General features: G+C 34.7%; 1 protein-coding gene across 2 annotated transcripts in view; it reads right to left on the minus strand.

Annotated features, from left to right (window-relative positions):
- The window catches only part of LOC139967444 (oxytocin-neurophysin 1-like), a 57058-nt gene that overhangs the window by 12097 nt on the left and 23042 nt on the right, over positions 1–21919 (minus strand). Inside the window, exons 1-2 of one of the 2 annotated variants that reach the window (XM_071971250.1) lie at positions 15174–15521; positions 603–741 (exon numbers count right to left, since the gene is read on the minus strand). In XM_071971250.1, the coding sequence (XP_071827351.1) occupies positions 603–741; positions 15174–15175 (141 nt within the window). In that variant the 5' untranslated portion in view covers positions 15176–15521. Of the gene's footprint in view, positions 1–602; positions 742–15173; positions 15522–21919 lie in introns of those variants that run through there. The other variant, XM_071971251.1, reaches the window with a different exon arrangement.

The raw sequence follows: 21919 nt of genomic DNA on the forward strand, positions 1-21919 counted from the left end.
TCTTGTAGGGTAATCACTACCCGAAAGATATTAGAAACCCTGAAAAAAAAACTCGCCCTGCTTGGGAATTTAAGCCCCCATCACACTAACAAAATTACTCTGGGTCCTTGTAAATGTCAATCAAAGTGTTTAACCTGACCTTTCTGCAGTATCAACTTGGTCTGAAGAAATCACTACAATTTGCAATTGATATTGGTCATTTCGTCTTACGGTCTAAAAAGTCTCTTATTTTTAATGGATTTAACTGTAACGGTGTTTATCAACTCAACTAACATTGGTTTTCACCCTCTTTTCATTGGCTTTGCCTTTTGATACGAGTGTTCTGTACAATAGACCATGGGATTGTTTCAACGTTCTCGCTATATGTAAATTAATAAATCATTAAACGCTAATTGTTATGAACCCAATCAAGGATTACTGACAGTCTATTAATTTTCCTAGAAACATATATAGTTTAAGTAAATAAATTATAAATGTAACCTAAAATCATATAATTCAAGAGGGTTAATTATTTTGCTGATATTATGTTTAGGGACATCTTTATTATACATGGTATAAATGATGAACGATGACGTTATGTTTTCTTCAATGTAATCACATACCTGTCTGTAAGGTCTTGCATGGGATCGTTTTCCACCCAGAGGACAGTTAGTGATAAAACAGCCTCGACTCTCCCTCAAACAAACAACTAGTAACATGAAAAGAGCGGCACAGAACACATGCTTTAGTGACATCTTGCACCTGTAAAGAAATAAGAATTGAAACAAAAACAAATGTTATAAAAAACAAAACATAGTTGTCCTTTGGGAAACCCTCAGAGGTGCAGCGAAACATGCTAACACATTCACTCGAAGCGTGTCAACATATTTGCTCTTATCGACATGGTCCGGAAAGATCTCGAAATGACATGATTGAATTCCGACTTGTCTATAGATAAAAATACGTTACGTTCAAATTCGCTTTAAGGGTTATCGACTGGAGTTGAAAGACCCTTATCTTAGTCAAAAACTTTGTTTGGAGTCTTATTCAGCAAGTATTGTTTATAGTAACAATCAAAGGTAAAGCAAACATTAAAAACATAGAATTTAATTTGAAAGGGATGTGTGTTCTATTATCGGTAGTATACAATCGCCCAAAGGTTTAATATTCCCTACCAGAAACCGACACTACGACTTTAAATGTAGACGATGGAAATTTGTACGAACATATGAAAGAGGAAGAGATAGGTTGTTTTAATTTTAGTTAATAAGAGCTTCAGAGAAGTTGAAGAACTTGATAATAATATGAAGGATTATAACCTCCATAAAACTAATTAACAACTCGATAATAATATGCAGAGTTCGAACCGTCATAACCATTTAACAACTCTATCATGCGCCAGTAATATGCATGCGTGGGTATGGAGCCTTGAGAGGAGGGGGGGGGGGTAATAACGCTGTAACAATATCAAAAGCACTGGTCTACCGTTTGCAACAATGGTGGTTGTGTCTCAGGGTATATATCACTACGTTTAACAGAGAATTGTATACCTTACTATTGTGTTCCAATATACTTTAAATGCCAAACATTATACTAATCACTTCATTATATCACACGTTTCTACAGTTTAACACATAATAAACCATGTTAATATTGTAATCAAGACACAATATTGTAAGTCAGACACAAATTTTGGAGATTTCGTCGCTTAAATTGAACAACTGTCACATAATCAGTACTGAACTACGAACAATTCCAATCACTCATAAAAATGGGTCGTTAGTGCTCTATTTTTGGACACATTAAGCTCACAAATAAAACTGGCTTTCAGAGATATTCTCAAAGTCCCAGTTATTTTAATTTCCTGTATACGACGGAGTTATCCAGCATTATACAGATAAAGAATTTTAGCTAATTAGAATTAAGTCTCACAATCATCTCCTCCGCTCTTTACGAAAGTCAAAGTAATCCTTCAAGAAAAAAAGCCTTTTTCCTGTTAATGACTTGTACTTCTCGGCATTCTTTTATAACCCCCCCTCCCTTTCTCTTACTCTATAGGTGTAGAATTTGCACACAATTAACCAATCCTATACATGGGCGCTGTTATCTGGGCAAAGTAGGGCAAAGTTACCACACTTGTAAATGAGCGAAATGTGTTTTAACACATATGCATACGTAATGCAATATTCTGGAGGCTGTAGATACAACATTACCTTTTTTGAAGTCATGTTCAGATGTTACACGAAATAGATTAAATAAATAACGCAGTCTTGCTAGATTCGTTTTGCTCGTGGGACCGGATGAAACAAAAAAACCTAAACTTGAAACGAAGTTGAAATGATTTATATTCAATTACGAGATTCTGATGAAGCTATTTTCAGCGACATATTGACAGCTATAGTATAGCCTACCGTTCAATTAGCAGCAATATAACCGTAGTTCACTGAATATCTAAAAGAGATAGGTTTTATAACGAGATCAAACTCTATACACCATCTTAGAAAAAAATAAGTTATGGCGGGAAGGAGGAAGCACAGATAGGAGAAGATGATAAACCAAATCTTACTTAATTAGAATTTTATGTACTGTGAAAGATTGTGCTTTGAAATGAATGGTTTCAATGCAAATAACTTATGCAACAAACGTAGCCAAGGGCTAATCTAGGACAGGAGTCGATACACGGGCGAAATTCAGTCTAAACTTAATTATTGTTTTCTCTCTACATTTCGGTGTGTCTTCTCAACTGAATAATCAAGCCTTAACAATAGACCCGGGTATTTTTGTTTAGAAAATAAGGACTATGGCGATACTTGGACGGAAACCCAATGAAAGCCAAAATATAAGCGTGTACAGTTTGCGACAGGTTTTCAGTAACCTGTTTATAAAAGACATTAAACACCACTTTACAGAACCGTTGATTAAGTGACCGATGAGCGATAAAAAAAAAAGAAGCGGACTTTTGAAACATATCACTACAGAAATGTTTTTATCCTTCATTTAGTTTTCATGATTCTGTGATTCGTGTTTTCCGCTAAAAAGGAACAAAAAACGACTGATAACTCTCGTGTCATTAAATGTATGACATATAGTGATCGATTTACTCATCTTTTCCTTCATGCACATTAAAATCTTTCGTGCCTTCGAGTCAATCTTCCAAATTATCTTCGTCTGTGAGTTTCATTTGTGGTTTTTATAGGACATTGCATTATATTCCCATTCCATTTATCTGTCTGTAAGTGTGAGAGCGGGAGGGGAGGGAGAGGGGGAGGAGGGGAGGGGCGCAAGGAGTATATAAGGTTAAGGTCGTGAGATCGGCCATCAAGGACATCATGACATGAAAAAATTGTTGGAGTTCTGAAGTGATATATTTTGAAAACCTTCCTATTGAATGATAACTTCAACTATAAATGGCTATTAAACCTCTATTTGGAGAAACTAAGTGGCGAAGGTAAAAAGAGGTACTGCGCAAAGTTATTCCTAAAGATCTCAGGACAGCAACAATGAAATTTAAAAAATATTTTCAAGCCATTCGAATGAGGATATCTTTATCTTGTGAGTATACCAAATTTGGTTTTATTTATTTAATTTTTACATAATAACGTATATAATTATTTATTATAACGGTAAGTCTACCGAGAGATTTTTCTCAACAAAGGTGGAGGGGGAGGATTGGGCTATAGGGGATAAATTTAATCATCATTGAAATTAACTCAATGTCATTAACGCTACATTGCATACCCAATCGAAACTAAACACTTTTTTTGCCTAACAAGATACACCTTAAAACACCGGTTTGATGAAATATTTCTTTCCACTGTGAACTTTCAATAAGTACATATATATAAATACAAAGTTACCACAATTTCAATATACATATACGGGCATATATATATATAAATATATCTATATATCTATATATCTATATATATATATATATATATATATATATATATATATATATAGATATATATATATATATAGATATATATATATATATATATATATATATATATATATATATCACCGACGGGCATATGAGTCTGTAGGAAATTGAAAACATATTAATTGGTTTCCCACAATTTGTGACATTATGCAAGTCAACGTTGTTTTCTATTTCATAATATGAAAAATTGTAAGTGCCGCTGTAATCCATAATACTGTCTTCGGGGTAATGCTTAAACTGAGACAGTATTTAAATTTCTTATCTGGAACTAAACATACAGGTTTAAGGAAATGGCTAAATGATTGATGTAAAAATAAGTTGTATCTGATATAATTTGTGGTAAATCTCTATTTATTGAATAAAATAAGAAACATATATATATCTACTAACCACATGATTCCTTCAGACAAATTCATTGAAAATTTTCTGTTAAACTCTGTGATGACAACAAAGTGTTTTTTTTTATTGTCAGAAGTGTATATTTAGGGCACCTTGCACTATGAAGTTGGTCGTTGACTTGTCATGACGGAACCCTCACCTATATAGACAGCAATATGTTGGCCTGCTTTGAATTCAGTGCTATAAGGAATTCTACTTCAATAAATGACTCTTTGTACGTATGTTGTTAGATCTTGAACGATAAAGGAGAATATAATGCCTGAATGTGAGCAAAGAGGTATACGGCAGGTTGTCAAAAGCGATTGCATCTCTTTCGAGTTTGATAACTGACTTGGAAATCATATAATTTTGAGGTCACTGTTTGGAATCACCTTTCAAAAGGTCTTTGCTCTTAAGATTTTTTTTTTTTTTTTTTAGAGATAGGCCTCATGCTTTTCTTGAATCTGTACACGCCATGACAGCTCTTGAGATGCTTACTAGTTACTACTTTATAATTAACCAAGTTTGACGTTCATTTTCAAAACTAAATAGATGTACACTACTAAAACCAACATAGGCTTAGTACCATGCAGACGTATTCTGTGACCTTTGGACCTTTCACAATTTGCATGTAAGAATCTGTGCTGGAAATGTGATTTTATTAAGTGACGTTGAATTCATAAGTTGGTATCATCATAACTATGACGTTGCTTGTGATTTTGCATAATTAAACTTCTCCCACGTTTTACCGGTGTACAGCAGAAATAAGTTATTGTTATTTTAGAGGTTGGAAGAGGTTTGAGATGGTTGTATCTTTGGCACCTCCTCCAATCTTCTTTGTCCATCTTTAAGACATTCAGTACAACTGCTTTAATGTTCGCAAAGAAAAGAAACAAGCAAACAGTTATAAAGCAATAAAAAACAAAGGTAACAAGAACACATTGCAACAGAAGCGAACAAACTGTAATGCGTCGATATATTGAACAAACTAGACCAGTTGTCCTATAAAACACTGATAACCAACATGACGGTGTTAAGTGTTTACTGGAGTTTCTAAATTGATAATTATTTGCATGTTATGATACATGTTTTTAATACATTTCGAGGCACGTATTGTAAATATACTATTCTCCTTCCAAACCTTATCGTTACAGACTTACCAAAATGAAGTAATCCTCTAAATGCTATAGAATTTAACATAAATACTGTTACGTTGCTAATGAGTTCGTGATCTGCTTAGTACATCGTTGTGATATTTCAGTACAACTGTCTAAATGTTCGCAATCATAACGCAGAGTGAATAGATAATTAGTTAGACAAAGACAATGACAAACAGTGATTTATTAAAAGTATAATCATAATAATTACGTCATTCAGTTCAAATCAATTATTGCTAACTTACGTTACTAGCAGTTGTATGACATTTCATATTTCAGTGATAAATTTCTCCTTTTCGTCAATATATTATATATATATATATATATATATATATATATATATATATATATATATATATATATATATATATATATATATATATATATATATATATATAAATAACTTGAATGCCAAATCAAATTTTAAATGTAATTAGCAAATATTACCAGTTGTTTATCCATGGTTAATATTTTACCATTATTAAACGTGTACTCTATCTCATACAAAACACCTTAGCCAAGAAACGTACTAATTGCTCAATGACTCAGTTCCGACACGTGACCAAATGTATAATATTCTTCCTCTTTGAGGTATAAGCAGGGTGCACCCATACAAATATTTTTCCCCTTCCTCTTTCTTCTTGTTGACATGATGTTTACATTAAGGCTTATTTTTCTGATCAAATTCTATGTTTTAAACTCTTTGTTCTCTTAATCACATGAAATGTTAGAGGAAATCACATGACGTAAGTCAGCCACCCAAGACAACGCCATTCGTGTTTGCCATTTGTCAGTGCTCGAAGTTTGAGAGATAATTGCTAGCAGCCAAATAGGACACCTAGAGAGGCCTGTGGAGGCTTCGTAAAGAATTTAAAAACATCTTATAACACCCTCGATCAATTTATAGGGTAAAAGAACTAGTTTCAGTTTTCTATTCCCCACTTTCTCTCGCGGCTGATATAAAAGGACAACAACCGAGCGGTATTTAATTCCCGAAAGTATTTCCCAGAAGTGTTCATCCTTGATGGTTTTCCTTCCTGGTATAGGTTTCTCTGTCGTTAGAAGCTCTTGATCAAGTACAAGTAAACTATAAGATCAAAGATGAAAGGGGCAAGCAACGGCGTTTAAGGGCACCTGTTACTCCTATACTTCGTAACATTGCTGTTATTTGTTTTAATGTGATGATAGGATATGCAACTATAATGATGCGGTATGCACTTTTGTGATATCCACTTATGAAGTGAATTCCACTTATGTGGTATACACACATGTCATATGCACTCATCTAGAAGACAATAATGTTATATCCACTAATGTGACGTGCACTTTGTGTAATGTGTACTAATGTGGTTTGCTGCTATGTAACACAACACTCATGTCATATGCCAGCCGATTCACACAGAGATTACAGTAACTACTGTAAAGTTTTGTACCACAGTAAATACTGGATTGTGCTGACAAATCTGATAAATCGGTAGCATGTGCTATTAAGTTTACAGTAAGAACTGAGGATATTTGTAATTCCAACAAATCCCAAACAACTGAATTTGTTGGAATTACACATATCCTCAGTTCTTATACTGTAATCCTAATAGCACATGCTACCGAATAATAGCACGATCCAGGTTTTACTGTCACGGTGGTACAAAACTGTAAGATTTACAGTAGTAACTGTGTTCTCTATGTGTATCGGGTGCATATGCATTCATGTAGAAGACATTAATATTATATTAACTTATGTCATGCACACTTAGGTGTTATTCACCCATGTGATGTGCACTAATGTTGCATGCACTATGTGCTATATGGCAATAATGCGATCCGCACATGTGGTAAGGAGGCATCAAGGTGATATCCATGACTAATGTGATGTGCATTTACGTGGAATGCACTTATATATTTACGTGATGGACACTCATTTTTATATACATATATGCGTTATGCACTTATATGAAATACACATCCAATCCAATAATGTGGCCTTTAGAAGAATTTGTTGAAACCAGCTAGTTTTTTCTCAGTCAACTGCCAGTTAAACATAAATTTAACGTTCTACGTTATTAATGACTGCATTCACTGCTAATATCACACAGTGGGACCATCAAGACAAACAGTTCTAGCAATGCGATTGATTATACGAAGAACAATTCTTGTTGACAAACTTAAACGTAACGTTTCAAATGTAAAATAAACTTGAGCTCAGATTTTGCTTTGGGGGAGAGGAATTTCAACTTCCCAGAGGTATTAGCAAGGAGTCCGATTTTTGTTGAAGTGTAATGTAAATGCATTGAAAACCTTTAAAACGTTTGCTTAAAACAATAGCTTCAGGGGTAAATTCTACTTTTGGTAATTAAATTTGAGTTCTTATGTTTGTTTACTGGTCACCCCGACATATATACTGACAGGACACTTAGCTTGAGCAAAAAAAAAAAAAACAGAATAATGGAATCACAAATAATGAGGTAGGGTTATGATATCGTCAATGAAATGTGATCTAAAGAGTTGACACTGTGATTTACCACTTGGATAAATTACGAATCATTTCGTCAGTGTATAGGCAACTTCCTCCGTTTGTGAGTTGATTAAAGGTTATAGGAGGTTGTTGTAGAAATGGAAGTTGGAATCGAAGTTAATCAACATCCCACTGTCCTTCGACTATTCGGCTCCTCCTCCCCTCCTCCTCTCCCAGGTCTTACCCCCTCCAGATCCAGACTTACCCCTCTTCCGCGGCCTCTGTTCATTGTGGCATTGCTGCAAGAATTCAACATCTGAATATACTTTGTTTACCCTGCTTATTTAACCTCTCACATCCGTTATGGCAAGTTTTGATCTGTAAGTTTCTTGTTAGTTTCATGTTCTTTTTAAAACCTTGTTTAATTTTGTTTTTGTTGGGAGACAAAATCAAATCTGCGCATTTTGTCTTTCTCATTTTCCATCCGAGCAATTCAGCAATCATTATATTTGTAAGAAAAACTGATAAACACTATGTTATATACGGATTTCCCATATCTATTTCAATCTGAGAGTTACTGGTTTTAGTTTACATGATTAATAGCAGTTTACCGTATGTTTATAAATGACTAAATATACGTCAGAGACTCCATGAAAACAGAAATCTTCATCAATAATGTTTTGAATACATTTCAATAAATTAAAACATGATCAGCGTTCGAAAACCAGATTACTGCAGTCTATATAGCTTACACAGCTCATTGGCGATATATGAAATCCGCAAGGTATACATTACAAGTTCTTGTATAAATAGGTACTTTTCAAGAAAAAGTCACCCTGGAAAGAACCTGTGCACAAAAAGCCAAAATAACGAAACGAATGAGCCACTCTCAACCCCAGCCCCTCGCATCGAGACTGTGACTGTGTGATCGTCGTCAGGTGTGTATCACTATTCCCATTAGAAGGGGAACATAATGCTACAGATCATCTAAGCCAAAATATAGGTTGAAAACACGAGTACTTCATCACCTTTATGGATTGCCTCTGCTTTAATTCGATAACTCTATCCTCGGGTTTGGGTACATTGTCCGAGAACCGTGTGCATTTCTACAAGTTTATAATGTCACTATATATATAACTTTATATATGACAAAGAGCAAAAAATGGGATGGGTGAAATGTAAAATTCTTGCTGAAAACGTTGTAATGAAAAAAAAACTCGCGTTCCATTGCTATAATTCATACACAGTCTCATTTGCGATATTTTGGAATTCCCAAGGGTTACCTTTCAAGTAATTCCGAAATATGACTTGAGCAATAACCGCTAGCATTACCGCTAAGTATCTCCCTAGGGTTTTGAATTGTCCAAGGCACGTGTGTATTCTACAGGTCACTATATACTGATAAAAGTCAGACGATTAAATGGAAGAAAAAAAGTGATATTGAAATGTGAATGGTACGTTCATTGCGAAGGTTAACTCCAAGTTTATAGGCACAGTTTTACTTTGTTTTGAAAAAATTGCGATTAAAACCAAAATAGATATAAAAAAATATATATTAAAAAAACAGTTTTCCCTCACAGCGTAAATTTGCAGTACGAGGTATCTTCCAACGATTTTCTTTGTTTTAGAAGTAAAAGTACTTCGATCTCGCAAAAGTTGTTTGGATGTGTTTTGTCGGAAAGAAGTTCATGCTAACTTGGAGCTCATGCCAATGAAGTATTGATGACATAGCAATATCTACTAATTGGTTGCGCTTCATTTTTGTTACGTTGTCTTGGAGAGTAAAAGTAGACGATTATGGGTGTTGTGCTTCGGCGCAGTTAAAGTAATATCAAAGAGAACAACTTGTAAAAGTATTTTTTATGGATAGGTAGAATATCATTAGCGGAAGCTGTGATATTTTTGTGTGTGATAGGAGTATGCGTAGGCAGGGGAGGGAGGGGACAGGTGGTATATGCGTGAAACTGCTGTAGTGTTTCTACTATACTATATTATACATACTATACTATATTATATATATATAAATATATATATATATATATGTCAATGTGTACATATGTATATATGTATATATGCATATATATAAATATGTTTATAAATATAGGTATATATATACATATATATATATGCTATATATAGGCTGTGCATAGGCTATATATAGGCTATATATAGGCAATATATATATATATATAGAGAGAGAGAGAGAGTACAAGAACTCCATTACCGAGGCCAACGTTTGTATGTCTGGCAAAGATATCCCAAACGTACGTCTTAGTTCAATGCAGCTATTTCAGAACACAATTTGTCGATATCGTTCAATGCAAACCTTATATTTCTTGACTTTAAAATGCTCGCCTGAAGCAGCCATGCTATTTCAGGCAGACAAGTGGCTTGTATAGTATACCTACCGTGTTCTAAAGTGCCATCTCTCAATCATACATGGTCAAAGAAATTCCCTCTTTTCACTTCCTGAATGTAAATTTGATTCGATCACAAAAAGGCAATGACAGAAGGAGAAATTAATATCTGTAATTGAATAAATTGACCTGTGTTTTACCTCAATATAGTTACTGTACACGTTCTTCTAGAGTTGTTGTCAATTTGGATTTCTGATTATAGGTTAATGACTTATTGGCAAACTGCACAAATTGCGAGGGAGAAGGGAGGCTGGAGGAGGGGGGGGGCGAGGTAAAGGAAGGGTCAGGTGAAGGTAGTTTACGTAAAGGTAGGACAAATGGTGGAGGTAAGGTAAAGGAGTGTTTTGGAAGTAGAGATGCCTTAAAGTAATTTCGTGCGTACCGAAAAAAAGAGAAACCATAAGATCATTTTATGGTTATGTTTTACTTTATGTTTCGACGTACCACCAGTATAATAACTAGTAGACTAGTGACAACAGTAATAAGTGTGCAAAACCTAGGCTATGGTCACGCATAATAATACACTTGGTATCACAGACCTTCAATCATCTTTCACAATGTCACTCATGACTAGGGCTAATAGTGTAGCTTTATCAGAACTAGGTCTTTGATTAGGCTACTAATATTATAGTAACACCTAGGCTTCTACCTCTAGTACTTGTAAATCTATACTAACGGTAACAGTTAGCTGATCGAAGGAACAATGACTTACCATCTTTATTGTATATTCAATTCAGCAATAATCTCGCTTCTAATGTCCTATGATTTAAAATTATAGTTGTCCGGTGATAAAACCTAAACGCAGAGGAAGAATTAAGTCGAGGAGAACACAACAGCCTCCTATACTATATAACAGGATTACCATGTACTATATATGCAGAATGCATATCTAAACAGTACGGAATACTGCTGACGGAGCTGAATAAATAAATACAGGCCATGATGCAGTTATTTTTACGACCATGAATCCCGGGAGAATCCCGCAAGAGTTTATGGACTACATCATCATGTCGGGTGGCTTCCAATTCAACATTTTAACTCAAATTTGGAATCTAACTAAAAGTTGAATAGTGTTGCATGTGTTATACCCGTAACACTGCCGCTGTTTACTAGACTTACATCTAGGTGTGGACTACCTCTTATAATGAGAATCGTTTTTATTTAAAAATGCTTTCAAAAGTTTACCGTTTTTACGCCGTTTCCGTTAGTTTTAACAACTTTGACTGTCATTTTCAGCTGTTGTTCAAGCAGGGAGCTGCTACTCTAGAGTAGCAGCTCCCTGGTTCGAGTAAGTAGAGCTTCGTTGGTACTGAATATGCATTACAATGCGTCCCCTAATTGGCTAGTTTAAATCAGGAGGAACGGCGTAACAGAATACATGAGTGAAAGCTGTCCTCAGTGGATAAATGTTCGGATACTTTCGATAATTATTTTTTTTAGTTAATGAAACGTTTTTGGCAAAATAAGCTTGGTGCAACCTCATTTTTCATGGCTCGTCAGATAAGCAGCTTAATGAAGTTCCATTGGTTCAAATGAACAGTTTTATTTATTTCCTTTTTCGGAACGCACAGAATCACTTCAAAGTGTATACTAGTATTCACATACAAATTGTTTGCGAAAATTCTTTTCGTCAATGTATTACAGCTGCACAATACTTCGGATGCATATTTTTATTTACATTTCTATGTTGCTTGAGGAACATCTGATTCGATGACATCACAGACCATATAATATCATCCCCCTTACATAGCAACAACTAATACCTAGAGTAACGGAAATATGATCCACTTCCTGAGGCAAGGAATGGTCTATCTGGTACAAATAGTTTACATACAAACAACGATACATATAGAGTAAGGGAAATATGATCCACTCCCTGAGACAAGGAATGGTCTATCTGGTACAAATAGTTTACATACAAACAACGATACATATAGAGTAAGGGAAATATGATCCACTCCCTGAGGCAAGGAATGGTCTATCTGGTACAAATAGTTTACATACAAACAACGATACATATAGAGTAAGGGAAATATGATCCACTCCCTGAGGCAAGGAATGGTCTATCTGGTACAAATAGTCTACATACAAACAACGAAACCTAGAGTAAGGGAAATGTGATCCACTTCCTGAGGCAAGGAATGGTCTATCTGGTACAAATATGTTACATTGCAACAACCATACCTAGAGTATGGGAAATACGACCCACCTCCTGAGGCAAGGAATGGTATATCTGGTACAAATAGTTTACATACAAACAACGATACATATAGAGTAAGGGAAATATGATCCGTTCCTGGAACAAGGAATGGTATATCTGGTACAAATAATTTACGTACAAACAACGATACCTATAGAGTAAAGGGAATATATAGAGATGGGCTTTTCAACAAAACCTGTAGAACATGTTTCCTTTATCAGTGTGATATTACTTGGCATGAGACTAATATATGTTACAATGACTTTAATATGTTACAATCATTACATGATTAAGACAATTAATTGCCAGCTTTTTGCACCACTTCAATCATTTATGGAGCAATATTCTTGCTATATGTTAGAGTGAAAAGCAAGTTTATCTGGTGGTAAATTTATTATGTCAGAAGTTAGTAATAACAAATAAGACCTGATTCTTTGGCTAAACTTAACATCCCTGAGAGACCAATTCTGAAGACAGCCGTTGGTCTATATACTAAACTGTTAATTGTTAAATATATGCCTTGGTCGGTTAATGCCACATTCTGAAAGTCAGCTGAGGTGGTTATGGATAACATTCAAAAGCGACGAAAATTCGTCACTCCCAAGACTACATCTCCACATTATCTCGCGGCCGAATTTACTTATTGGATATATCTTCATGGTGACTGAGATAAACATAAAAACTTTTATTCAAAATCATCAGGTATTAGAAGTAAAAAATATAAATAAGAAAAGATTATGCTTGCTATTGCAGATGTATGTGCTAATTGTTACGAGCAACAGAGGTAGACCTTTGTGCTATATTACAACCTTTTGAAACAAAATGAATCAATTTTCGAATTTTGATCAACAAGCGAATAAAAATCGTTTTCGACACATCAAAAGTGAAAATGCGTTCACATTTTAACAACTTCGAATATAAACATTTTTTAAATAATTTTTTTTATCGTCCGGAAGGATGCAACCTAATGATTTTCCATTGTAAGTTAAGTCGATCAATGTCTTCTATCGATAAATTGTTATCGATACGTTTTTTCTCAATATCGACTAAAATCTATAAAAAACCGCGGCATCCAAGTGCATAAATTGCAAGACAATTGCACTCCAGCTATACATAAACTATCGGTCTTCAATTTTTTTTTAATTTGATACGATGATACGCTCATCTGATACCGATTTCGAACTATATAGACTACAATTAAAGTCAATGAAAAACGGAAACTGACTGGTAGAAATATAAACAAATCGGAAATGAACAAAATATAAGTTTGGGCATTCACAGGATTATCAGCACGAGTTACTTCAGGAGTACATTTCCTGTATACAAATCCAAATGAGCTATCCATCAAGGGGCATGTGGGGCAATGCTTTAAATCTTGTGCAATACTAAATGCCTTGGATGGTGGCGATACCTATGCAGCGGTTTCATGGGGTTCGGGGGGTAGGAGGAGTTAGAAACCACAGTTTGTCTTGACTACACAGTAAGTACCTTGCATACCGTGTAACCAGTATTAAAATCGTTGTAGCCGAACATTTACTCTTAATTCAGCGGTGAATCCAATAGTTTGTAAAGGGGGGGGGGGGAGATTTGACCCTGCATGGGGTCGTCGTAGAGGTTGCTATCCCTTGAAGGAGGTTAAAGGTCCTCGGCCAGAAAAAAAGAAAATGGAGTTTGAGACGTCAAATGGTCGCGGTGAAGTAAATTTAGATTATAAAATAGGTCTGTAATTAGGTCAAACGCAATTTCCTGTTAATAACTACAATTGATTTTGTTTGCGTGTGAATGTGAGGTCGAAATGGGGGTGTACACACCTACTACAACCCTACACACACATACAAACACGAACACACCCAAACGCTTCCCTGGAATTCGCGTCTGTTAGTAACTATAGACAATAATTTGAGCTGAATTCATCTCTTTGATTCACTAAGGAATTAGATTAAAATTTTAAGAAAAATGCTCGAAATTTTTAGAAATATAGGATTGTTATATATGGGATCATTGACCAGAATCAAAACTCTTATTCAAATAAGTTGGCTGCATTTCACATAAGACAGCTATCCAAATGAACAAACCCAACTGATGTGTTATTAATCGACAGAAAAAAAAACTATACTCGAAACGTAAACCAAACGACCCGAAAATTCCCTTTTTTTTAAATAAAAATAATAACATAAAAGTAAGTTTATATAACATTAACTATATAGATGCAGTTTGAATGCAGCAACGTTTAAGCAGCGATTTTTTTCACAAAATTACTGTAAAATAAATAAATAATTTAGAAACAGGATTAATTCATAGGAATGCCGTATATTTTTCATCGATACATTTGGCATCAATGAAAACAGATTATTGTTTTGTTGTGTTTAACTATAAATAACATTATACGGATATACTTTTCATTCAACCTTTTCATTAAGTGATTCCCAAGGCGATTTTATTTTTTACCAAGTAGGTATCCTCAGTTTTAATTCTGCAATGTTAATAGAGCAGTGCCACTTTTCTCTTCTCAGACACTCAAGATCTACGATAAAAACCAATGACTTGTGTAGAAAACATCAAAAGTAGAAACCTATTTTTTGTTTCTCTCGAAAGATGTACATTTAACTTTTTATATTTTACTTCTTATTAATTAAATTTTACTTACATTCACCTCACAGTGGAATCTCCCACGGAAACTTCTTACGGCCCTGAAATCCGTCAGAATAATCTCTCTTTCTCTCTCTCTCGCTCACTTTGTGAAACCAAGCTAAATCCAAGAAACCAGAAAGAAACATACAGACTCAAATAAATACCAACAGATTCGTAGTTTACTGGAGTAAAATAATTGACATCGCCAAAAAAATAGTTCGTATAGCTAGTACTAAGGACTGAATATAATAGACCGGTGAGACGGAAGCAATTGACCTTATATTGCAGCTTACGAACGGAACGACAAAGGCAAAAAACTTATGAAGAGACCACGTGATAAAGATGCAAGAAACGTCACTGAATGCATATGTACGCATCATCTAAATAAGATGAACCTCTCCTATCAGATCTGAGTGGTTATAATAAACACGGGGGAAAAAAAAAGCCCTCAGAAAGTGTATTCATCACTACACACAGAGGAAGAGGAGAGAAACGAGGAGAAACAAGTCAAAAGTGAGGGCACTATATAGACGAAGGGAATAACCACACACACGCACATATACATACAGACGCACCACTCACAGGCAGGCAGAAGCGAAGACGACTTAACGATCAATTAACGCAGCCAGCTTAATTTGGAGATCCCTGATTGGTTCTCCCCGTTCAGTGTAAACTTCAATCTCAGTTTAGTTTGACAGTGCTATAAGAGTTTTCTTGCTCATGCATAGGTGTAAATATAACGTGTGGCTTACTTAGATAAGTGTTCAAATAGAAACATTGTTCACTGGGTTCACTGTTGCTGACGAAATAACGTTTGAGATTTGATTATATATATCTGTAAATATATATAAATATATATATATATATATATATATATCTATAATATGTTTTCTTACGTATTTTTAGATGGGAAGGGTGGGGTGAGGTCGGGCAAATAAAGCTATATTTGGGTTGGGTGGGTGGGTGGGTGTTAGGAGTGGTGTTAGTCAGTTAAACTTCATTTACTCCCCTCGTTTCTTAAGGGCAATACCTTTCATATATATTCCAAAACAAATTGTTCTACATGGAACAGGGTTTTTATTTTCTCCTCTTTAAGACATAGCTGTTCTATTGTCTCTTTGTTCTTTAGCATCATATCATATTCATAGTTAGCCTTTATAATAATAATAATGATATTCGTCACATATGAAAGCTATAAACAAGTAAAAGAAGAAGAAAGAATATTAACGTCATTGTATAACTCTCGAATTTGTAATTTGCGAATCTATACTGATGATACCACGGATTAAATCTATCAGCGTATTGTATTGTATTGTAGGGGAAAATACGGTTTTATAGCACGACAGGACAAAAAAATGTTAAAAGATGATAAAATTCGTCACAAATGAGAGCAACAATATTTAGGGACAAAAAAGAAATTTCAACGTTATTGTATAACTTTCACCCCCAAAGACATGCTTCTATACCTCCAGTATGCATGACCCGCGTTATTTAAATCTCATTCCCCAAAACATGCCCCTGTACCTCCAGTATATGCATGACCCGCGATATTGAACTCTCATCCCCAAAGACATGCCCCTGCACCTCTAGTATGCACGTCCCGCGATATTTAACTCTCATCCCCAAATATATGCCCCTGCACCTCTAGTATGCACGTCCCGCGATATTGAACTCACATCCCCAAATATATGCCCCTGCATCTCCAGTTTGCATGACCCGAGATACTGAACTCTCATTCCCAAAAACATGCCCCTGCACCTCCAGTTTGCATGACCCGTGAATTTATAATTTTCGAATCCATATAGATAATACCACGGATGAAACCTATCAACGTACTGGTGTTGTTTCCATTGTTGATGTCATAACAAACTTCAAGGTAATTACAAAATACAGGAGGGGGGTGGGTGGTTTTAAAGCGCGACACGAGAAAAAATTGTTTATAACACCTTCATCGCCATTTTTCTCTTTTATGCAACCTGTGTTTGTTTGAAAGTCTTGCATTTACTAATCTTATATAATATTATTTAAATAATATTTAATTAAAATGGCGTATTGTCGTTATCTTCCCGGCACTCCTGAATCGCTCGATATATAATAACACCAAATACCCGGAAGCTAATTTAACGAAAACGTTGCAAAACGAGTCAATCTATACAACGAAGCCTATCAATCATTTTGTAACGCTTTATAGCGTTTTCTTTTTTTTTTAATGTATAAAACGACCCTTAGGTACAGAGACCCCCACCCACCCCTCCCCCACCCCGTCATGATCACGATATCTCCGTGACAACTCAGAGGCAGGACATACTAACTATATCTTTGTCTTGTGCTTGCTAAACTTCATAAGAAGCGATTGGTGAGGAGGGTGGTGTCAGCACTTCGTGCATTAGGAATCCAGAAGGTTTTACATGGTTCTTTGTTTGGCGCATTCAGATAGTATTTCATAATAATAGAATGACTTAAAAAATTCAAGCGGAAGGGGGAGCTGTGGTGGGGGTGGGGGTAAGGTCTGCATATAACATGGTACTGCAACATATACATGGACCAATGGACAAATCATATCATTTAATACCATAACAATTGAAAGTTACCTCTATTTCTCTAAATTGGATAAACTCAAATGTTAAAAAAAGGAGGTTTCTTAAGACTATATCGACAAACTTGCAATAAATGATTATAATGCAATACAGAGAATATGTCTACTTGTGTTGACAGTTTGAGCGTGTCCCTGTAGGGCTAAAGCAGAAATTTTGTTAAGAAACAGGTGAAAGCTATATTCTGTAAACTCTACCCACTTCCGCCTCCAATTAAAACGATTAAAACTTCAGATGATTTAGAAATGTCAAATTCATCCTATCTGCCCTGTGTAATCTACGTGGAGACTGTTGCTACATATTAGACAATTTAATTCACTTTATAAAAGACGGATGTTTGTGAAAATACAAACAAGCAAAGGTCATAGGTGAATAGGTGACCCTTAGCTTCAAAAACATCGGAGGAAGGGGAACGCGCTCCTTATTTTCGAAATAAGATCAAAAATATTTGGTTTTAATGTTTTACAATATATATAAATATATATATATATATTGGTTTTCGCTAAATGATACAGATACATAATATTCACAACGAGAGAAACAAAAACATCAGAAAACGAAACATAGTCTCTAAATGATAATTTCTTTCATATAATGTCGAAAGCATTCTCAAAATATACGAAATCGTTGTCGATGCGTGAATAGCGATCGACTTTCAGCTTCAGTGCAGTAAATTTATGCAAGTTTTATTTAACTTCACGGGTTTCCCAATGCTATTGGCTAAACAACACCACCTCCCCCATTCTTTCGCACAGCTCAACCCACACCCCAGACGACCCCTCCCCCTCGTTATACATGGTTAAACGCAACAGTATATAACATCCAACAAGCAAAACAACTCTTTACCCCTTTCAAACTTTTTTGTTTTGGTATAATCCTTTGCAAATCTTATTTCGTCTGATATCGTATATTGTGAGTACACATTCAATTATTATTCACCTCGCGATTTTTAAGCGTGACGGGAGTAACCAAAAAAAAAAGGCTTTTTTGAGCCATTTAATACCTTCATCGTCAATTTTTTTCCCTCTTTTAATAAACCCTACTTTTGCTTTAAAAGTCTTCTCGCATTTATAGTAATCTTATATATTGTTTTAAATCATATTTAATTAAAATGGCGTCTTTGTCGTTATCTTCCCGGCACGCCTGAAACGCTCGATATATAATGGCACCATATACCCGAAGGCTAAATTTACGAAGAAAACCCTCTACAAAAACGAATGAATCTATACACCGAAGCCTATCAATCATTTTGTAACACTTTATAGTTTTTGAATATTTTCCCTCCTTTTTTTTCTCCTCTTTGTGTTTTAAGGGATTGAACTTAAAGGAATGTTTGTTGTATAGTATCGATGGAGTTTATTATGAAATGAAACGTGTGTATACCGTTGCGGACAGTTACGGTTAATGTATATAGCGTAAGCAACGAGATTAAAAGCACAACTTATACATAAACGATGTTGAGTCCAGAGTCACAACTGAGGCGAGAGATTTATTACTGAACTGTATCAATACCTAGCTAAACATAAGAAACCGCTATGTGGAAAATATATAGTGAATCGAGTCCGTCTCTTGTCAATGCACGAATCTATTAAGATTTATTAAGATTAATGATTAATACGTTGAAAAATGTTGAGATAGTCATCATGTTTCACAAAAAGGGGATAAATATCAGTCGTACCTTTTTGTGTTATATATACATATATATAGATAAATGATTAAAGATATCATATTTATGTGTAAATTGACTTTGCCTACTGAGTGACATTATTTAAGTAACTATGGTTAATTAAAGTGAAGGTCGCGAATCTTTCTAAGGTCGGCAAACAAATTTGTAGGTTAGGCAAAAAAAAATCGGAAGAGAAAAGTGGGAAATATCTTAAATTACTTCACAAGTTGCAAAATATTACACCATCTTAGCACCCATATTAATCATATATCAGTTTCGACAACTGGAGGGGCATGCCTCCTGCCTCATTGCCCCCTTTCCTCGGCCCACAATATAAACCACTGGAGGGTTTGACAAAGATACTCATATACGGGAAGCCTACACTCATATAGGTCCTGCTCGAGTGACCAACCATGGCATATTGAACAGAACCGCTTAGCCCCACTGACTGTGAGCGATTCCCCGCAACCCTGTTTGATGTATCATGAAACCCCTCTCCACGACCGAGTATTACATAAACAAAATACATATCTATGACATGTACAATTTATGCAGGGTAGTACAACACACAGACACGCACACGGTATACTAATCGGGTACGTAAAATCGCATGTATAGGCTACATCATACTATAGCAAACCATAATAACGAAGACCGATAGGATATACAGTTAACCTACTTTCTGATTTCTGCGTAATTAAATACAAGTCAGTATTAAATTGAATATATACGTTACAGCTGATTACTCTCAAAAACATTGTAACCAAATTTTGGGAGGAATTTTCGAAAGAAATCAATAATAGCGTTCCTTTGATGATTGTTGCTTGGTTTGAAATGTTGATGCAAAATGTCGATAATTGAAAAAAAGCAAACTCCGTGGATATATATATATATATATATATATATATATATATATATAAATATGTATATATATATATATATATATATATATATATATATATATATATATATATATATATATTTATATATGTAGTTTTGATACTATCAATTTTAGAGTACAAATCTTTCCATTTTCTCTCCCAAGAGTTTGAAAGACTTCAATGGGTAAATTATTTCATTACCCAAATTGATTATGTACAGAGACAAGTCTCAAAATGAATTTTAACTTTTTCCATTTTTCTTCTCATATGTTTTTCTTTCTCCCGAGGCGGCAACGCACTATATAAAGACGTTTGTCGTCAGATATCGGTTTTAAAGCATCATAATGTGTACTTTATAAATTGCCATCTCCAGTAGTACAAGAAAACAAAATCCTGTGTTAGTTGTTACCGTGGCAATGTCAGAAATGTTTAACAAGTCGATATAAAGATTTGCGACTTTTCAAAGACAGTTCTCAGCACATTAAGTCCCGGTCATCATTAATTCCATACAACATTATTAGACGTGTATATAACCATGCACTTAGGACATTCAAAGGCTTCTTTTGTGGTTATATAGTTTAGCTTACTATATTCGCCATCTTGTGATTAGGCTTATTATGCAGCCGTTTCCATCATTTTGGGAGAGGATATTCTAGGATACCTTTACTTTCAAGTTTGTATATATGGAACGATGCTCTAAACTTAATTGATCAAGATGATCAAAAAAAGTGGATGCATCAGTTTTTGTATAATTTCTAGAAACGATATGAAAAAAAAAACAAAAAAAACCAGCTGCTTTAACGAACGAAAGGTTGATCACGCGTACAGCTAACTTACGTCATTGTAGAAGAACGCTAAGTACAGAGTAGGATTAAATGTCATAAACAACGAGAATAAATACACTCTTTGGAAAAGAACATTTAATACTTTTATCTGAGTATCTCAAGGCAAAAGATTGCAACTCAAATCGAAGATCATTAAACGACTTGGTAACAAAATATTAGAATAAAAAATATGAAAAAAAAAACTGTCGAGTGTGTATCAAAAGAGGGATGGTCTTTGTATTACTTTAGGAATGTTACTCATTCTATCTGTCGGTCCTTTGACAGAATTCCTCCTCTGGTTTTCGTCCGAAGATATCATTTTATCAAAAGAATAACGTTTAATATAAAAATGATCCCGCCATCAATTATACTCCCGTACATCTCTGTCAGCCTAATATTTAAAGAATAAGTTTAATGATTAAAAAATCCATTCCAAGTTCCTGTATATATATATATTTTTTTGTCTCAATATAGCAAGATAGGATTCCGTGTTTGGTTGCAGTTTGTCTTAATGGACACAATATACATTTTCACTGTTTGACACGATCTTTAATTCAATTAAAGACGATGTGGAAGCTATATACAGTTGAATAATGTTAATTGGCAGTTTTATCGTTTTCGGGTTAGTAGCAGTAGTTCTATAGTAGTAGCAGTTTTCGTGGAATAAAGTAGTAGTTGTAGCAGTAATAGTATGTCTACTACTAGTAGTAGTACTCTAAGAGTACTAGCACTAGTAACAGTAGTAATAGTGGTAGTAATAGTATGTTGACTACAAGTAGTACTTCTACTAGTAGTAG

This window comes from Apostichopus japonicus, chromosome 5 (assembly GCF_037975245.1).
Source record: "Apostichopus japonicus isolate 1M-3 chromosome 5, ASM3797524v1, whole genome shotgun sequence".
Taxonomy (NCBI): Eukaryota; Metazoa; Echinodermata; class Holothuroidea; order Aspidochirotida; family Stichopodidae; genus Apostichopus; species Apostichopus japonicus.